A 6,351-nucleotide genomic window follows, 5' to 3' on the forward strand; every position below is an offset into this window, starting at 1 on the left:
TAACCTGAGCCACACTAACTATAAGCTTTATCAAGAAGAAAAGTTGTAAGCTTTGCCTTAAAAATAGACAGGGTGTCTGCCTCACAGACTGGAACTGAGAGTTGGTTTCACAGGAGAGGAGCCTGATAACTAAAAGATCTGCCTCCTGTTCTCCTTTTAGAAGTTCAAGGAACCACTAGTAAACCTGCGATTGAGAGCGAAGTGCTCTGTTAGGAACATAAGGAAGCCAACGCAGGCTAATTAAAATAAGACAATTGTGATCTCTCTTTAATTTTTATCAGAACTCTGGCTGCAGGATTTTGGATCATCTGAAGACTTTTAACTAAACTTTGTGGACTTGCTGATGATAAAGAATTACAATAGTTCAACCCTGAAGTCAGAAAAGCATTTGCAATATGGCCTAGATTTCTAGAAAGCTGTTTAATATGGATCTGCCTGTGATTTGAGACTGAGAGGGATGTTTTCTTTTCCAACAGGACAATAACCCAAAGAATACTTCTAAAATAACACTTGAGTGCTTTAAAGAGAACCATTTGGGTATATTGGAATGGCCTTGGCAAAGTCCAGACCTTAATCCACAGTAGAATTTGTCTTGGAGTTGATGAGTGCTGTTCACGTTAAAACCCGCCAACATACAGGAGCTGGAATAGTTTTACCTTGAAGAATGGGCCAATAAACAGAACATGGAAAAGTGGTAGAATACTTTAGTAGGCTGCCATATCCGTCTCTATGGGATCCTACATTACCTGTTTAAGGAAGCCACCATTACATCACATAGAAAATACATATTATGATGTTTATGTGCGAGCCCTGGCCCCGACCTAAACTTTCCATCAGAGGCGCATGGCAGCCCAACTTAACTATCCTCCTGGGCAGTGGTCCTCATCAGGGAAATTAAACCCTATTGAATATTGAACACCAGTAAGTCAAGCTGCTTTGAGCAAAGTTAGGATGGTATTTCTCCAGCAAGATCTTTCAATCTCAGGGAGATTTGCAATAGAAGACCCCGCCAGAATCTAAGGTCTCATATAGTATAATGCGCTAATTAAAATGCATTATATTACCTTTGATTTTCTTACATTTTGTAACACTAAAACCATATGGAGTGAATTTGGTTCCAGTATTGTTGTAAGGAAAGAACACATTTTGTACTAAGAAAAAAAACAAAACAAAACAAATTGTTAACATTTGTTTTCTATCAAACATTGTTTGATAGAAAAAGGTTTTTAGAGTAACTGCAGATTTTTTTTGGTTTTTAAAATTAGTTTTCATATATTAGTTTTTCAAATGTAATTTCCTTTCAAATATTATATTTTTTTTAATTATATTATATTTTAAATTTGTTTTTTAGTTGTTTTTTCAAATGTTATTGGTTAGTATTTTCTTTTTTGCATTCTTTTTATTTAATTGTCAAAAATTAAAGAATAGAAAAATATGAAAATTCAAAATGTTAAGAAATAAAATCGGAAAAATAGATTTAAAAGAAATATTTGAAATACATATTTTTTGATATACATTTACAAAACATGCTCGCTTTGAACGTTGTGCAACATTCATATGTAATTGTAAAATGAAAAGAAATCATTCCTGGGTTTGAATTTTCTTTTGAAATAAAACAGTAGTTTTGTGTATTTTCAGCATTTACATATATTTTATTAAATCTAGTCCAGTTCTAATTAGTGGAGCTGGTCTTGAAGTACTGTTTTTTTTCTAGTGATTAGTCTCATTTCCTTAGTATAATCAGTGATTTTTATTTTTCTCCCTGGATTGATTCAGTATCACCACAGGGTGATGCTGCTGCTGCCACCAGCATTACACCGTGTTTAGAGATGAAGGTGTTTGCTACACATACTTAGTTTGCCTTTAGGCCTAAAAGTTCAAATTATGTCTTATCAGATATGCTGGTAAACAATTTTGACTTTTTCTCAATTAAACAATGTTGTTGATAGTCTATAAAGGCCAACTTTGAGAATTGCACAACTTACAGATACCCTGATGCTATATTCTCCCACCTGAGCTGTGAATCTCTGTAGCAGAGCTTTATTCCTCTGTCTTTTGGATGGCAGGTGGAGCCGAGCTCCATAATGCTTTCAGCTTTTTCTTTTGTTTGGTAACATAGCCCTCCTTAAAGCCCCCAATAACTTTCTGCTATATTAACTGACCTTCTTGATGCTGTTCACAGAAAAGCTGAGATTAGATTAACTTTTATTACTAAATAGGTGACTAGAAGGAACTGTAGAGGTAAAAGAGACTGAATTCAAATGGAGCATATGTATAATTTTACAAAACATTAACCACCAACTAAATGAAACTATTTATTTGCAAGTTTTTTTTTTACTTTTTAAAATCTTGGTTTGGGGCTTCTGTTGTAATTTAGCTGGAAGTGAAACTGTTCTTAAACGTGCATGTACAAAAATTGATCAGAATTAAAAAAGAACACTTTTTTCGGGAATATGTTGTCTTTAAATATCAATGTTGAAACTTTTTCTTTATAAAGCAAAAAGCAAACTTAGTTTTTCTTTTATTATTATGGTTGATTCTAAAGAGCTTTGGCGTCACTTCTGTCGTTCATGTCGTGTAGTAGGATAAGGCATCTCTGCTCTGAATTTTGAAGTCATACTAACACGGTTGTGTTTACTTATTTTTTTAATGGTGTTTAAGAAATAATAACTACTCAGGGGTAAAGCTCTTATCTTTGGCATTTTTTCCTTCCTTTAAATCTTCTCTTTGTTTTTTTTTTGTTTTTGCAGGAGTTGAAGCTGCCGTTTACATTCATGAGTGGGCATATCCATGAGCTACGAATCCACGTTCCTTGGACCAAGCTGGGCTCAGAGCCTGTCGTTATCACCATCAACACCATGGAGTGTATCCTCAAGCTAAAAGATGGAGAACAGGTAGGTTCTTCTTCATTTTAACTGTTGTACTGGGCTAAAACATCACCGCTTCCCACATCCCAAAAATATATTTTGGCAGAAACAATTCAAGTTTATTATAGTTTATAGACAGAATGACTGACCCTTCCTTCCTTCCTTCCTTCCTTCCTTCCTTCCTTACTAACTTACTTTCTTCCTTACTTCCTTACTTACTTCCTTCCTTCCTTCCTTACCTACTTACTTCCTTACTTACTTCCTTATTTACTTACCTACTTCCTTCCTTACTTACTTCCTTATTTACTTACCTACTTACTTCCTTACTTATTTACTTACTTCCTTACTTCCTTATTTACTTCCTTCCTTCCTTACTTACTTACTTACTTCCTTATTTACTTACCTACTTACTTCCTTACTTACTTACTTCCTTACTTACTTCCTTATTTACTTACCTACTTACTTCCTTACTTACTTCCTTATTTACTTACCTACTTACTTCCTTACTTACTTACTTCCTTATTTATTTACCTACTTACTTCCTTACTTATTTACTTCCTTACTTCCTTACTTACTTCCTTATTTACTTACTTACTTCCTTATCTACTTACTTACTTACTTACTTAAACAGCATATAAGGTACTGACACACTCGAAGTAGTCCATCTTGGCCATTTCAAAAGTACTCGCAAAGCATCATTCTAGGGCACAAGTTGTGAAATTAGGTTGTATTTTTCCATTTATTCAATGAGTTATCCTTAAAGATGGGCAACACAATCAAAAATCTTTACTGCTCAGTCATTGATCTGAGCTGAACAGGAGAGTACCCAGAACATGTTCTCAACTAGATCTACTTCATATTCATACTAAAGGTAAAAAGTAGCAAAACAAGAATTACTTAAGAGTTAAAATGCATTTGATAAGCTACTAACGTACTGAGTAATTTATAATATCTGATTTAATAGAGAAAAAAAAGTTATTTTCTAGTATTTTGCAGAATAAATTCATTAATACAAATAAGTGAGATAATTAAAACACAAACTCACGTAGAGGAAACACTCAAATAATTTTGTTTCAGCATAAAACGTTTGAAAACAATACATTAGATACCATATCTGTGTTTAAACAGGTTAAGGTACCACCAGTGACCATAAACGCTGCTTGCTGTACTAATTAACCCCTAAATGTTAGACAGCTCAGCTGATAAAAAGTAGAATCAAAATCATAATACTCATTATTACAAAAACCTGCACTTTTGGTTAAAACATGTTTGTTCTCTATTCTGGAATGTTAGTTGTAGACAGAGTAGCAAGAAACTTTAAGTAGAAGTAGGGATGCTTTTTCAGATAAGAGAGTTAAGATCGGTGCAAAAACGCTTCCCTTAGAGTTATATGAAAAAAACATAAGTAATTACTACCCAACTCTGGTTCTGAGCATTTTTTTTGGATGCTTTTTTCTATTTTTTATTTAGTTTTTTCATTTTTTTACATTTATCTGGACTTATGTTTGCCACCCAGGCAGGTTATAAAATTCCCAAATGTAGCTCAGAGCCGGCCCCTTGTATGGGAAGGCTGAAGTTTCAAGGCCAGATGTCCCAGAAGAAACACATTTCAAGGGAAGTCAATTACAGCTAATTATATAGACTGCAGCAGCAAAAAGGAAAAAAAAAAAAAAAGATTTGTAACACATGATTTGGAGCTCCCCAGAACTAATGGTAAATATCACTGTGTGCAGGTGGCTACTGCGGGTCTTATCAGGTTTCTAATTCTATGGAAATTGAAACGTGTTTTAATGCTTGGTTATACAGCTTAAGGTCATGTAGCAGCAACAGCACTGATGTATTCTCAAAACAACTATTTGTTGCAGATGTTTTGGGAAAAGCTTACGGTGGAGAGGAGATTTTTGGGGAATTGCAAATGACATTTGGACAAATTATTCAGTGGTATGCGAACCCGAGAGACATAATTTGGAGTAAAGCCAGACTTACAGGAGAAATCTTTCAAACATGTGGAATTTAAATGAAGCCCTAAACTTCTCCTCTATCTGAGGAAGGAGGCCGACTTCTGAGTTTTAACCCAAGAGCACAAAGCCAACTTAGTTTAACAGAGTTATGATTCATTTATGGGGATTAAGTTTAGATAAGTTTATAACAAGAAGGAAACTAAATGTTTTAGTGAATCCTGTGTGAAGTGGATAATAATGTTCTATATAATGCTTACATAGATTGGCGGGTAATCATATTGTGATTGGATGCAGGGAGCTTGTTTGGCGTTGGTTCATGCAACAGATGGGCCTTGACATTTCGCCCTGCGGCTCACATGCAATTTGCACAATGGCCCAAAGGATTTTGAAAGAACTGAAACATCTCATCTGTGAGTGGAAAATCTTACCATTTGTTTAGACGATCGCCAGTGTTTCTTCTGTCCAGTGGAAACCTTGCGGTTGGCCTCACACCACCGATGTGTGGAAATGATAAATGATATCATTAATATGGTTTGTTTTCATAATTACCGTTAAAGCCTGAGCTCTGGCTTGTAAAAACATCCGCACATCTCTTATAGTGCGCTTAGGGCCACGTAATTTGACCGGAATTGTTTAGACCTTTTGAGTGTTCGTGCCCCCCCCCCTCCCGAGAGGAACTGGGTAATATTAGGGATTTTCAGATTGCCCAATAGGGTTTTATCTGCAGAGCACTATGAGTAGCTCATGATTATGGTTCCCAACAAATGTGGATGGATTACAGCTCGTGCTGACAGTGAGGCTGCTTCCAACAAATATAGTGTAGTACGGATTAAAGTACAGAAATCATGGCGAAAACAAGGATTTTGTCCACTTTCTTTAGCTCTAAGCTTAAAAATAAGCAGACATGATGTGGAAGTAAGGTTTACCTGCTGTTATCTGATAGTTTCTATTAAGGGATGTGAAGTCTGACTGTAGATTAATGTTGATCTTTGAAATCCAGTTAAGATGGTGTCAAATAAAACTTGCATTGAATACTTTGTATTTGCATAAAACATGTTTTTCTTTTCCTACAAGCGTTAATATTACACCTCACTTCATTTAGGGTATTTAATTAATCAATCAAAGGACAAAGGCAGACTGCAGCGGTTAATCCGGTCTGCAGAGAAGGTGATTGGCTGCAAACTTCCATCCCTCCAGGATCTGTACACCTCCAAGACTCTTGGTTGTGCACATAAGATTGTGGCTGATTCATCAGGACCAAAACCTCGTGTCACAAGAACAGTTTCTTTTCATCCGCTACCAGCCTTATCAACAAGGCCCAGAGACCCCCGGGACACTGCCTTACTGCCTTTCTCCCTCCCCCGTTCAGGACCTAGAAGCTACACCAACGTAGCATCTCCAGACCGCCTGTGTTAAATTAAAGTACAGCCTACTGTGTAGAGATGTCCCGATCCAGGTTTTTGCACTTCCGATCCGATACCGATATTGTTTTTGGACTTCCGATCCGATACCGATACTGGCCG

At 36.0% G+C, this 6,351-nt stretch overlaps 1 protein-coding gene across 1 annotated transcript in view; it reads left to right on the top strand.

Annotated features, from left to right (window-relative positions):
- LOC107102267 (vacuolar protein sorting-associated protein 13B-like) overlaps positions 1–6,351 on the top strand; it is a gene marked incomplete at its 3' end in the record, with an annotated part of 78,672 nt that overhangs the window by 11,084 nt on the left and 61,237 nt on the right. Inside the window, exon 3 of the mRNA XM_015401498.1 lies at positions 2,751–2,894. Within this exon, the coding sequence (XP_015256984.1) occupies positions 2,751–2,894 (144 nt within the window). The remainder of the gene's footprint in view (positions 1–2,750; positions 2,895–6,351) is intronic.

Source organism: Cyprinodon variegatus, unplaced genomic scaffold, assembly GCF_000732505.1.
Source record: "Cyprinodon variegatus isolate N-32 unplaced genomic scaffold, C_variegatus-1.0 Scaffold1226, whole genome shotgun sequence".
NCBI classification, from domain to species: domain Eukaryota; kingdom Metazoa; phylum Chordata; class Actinopteri; order Cyprinodontiformes; family Cyprinodontidae; genus Cyprinodon; species Cyprinodon variegatus.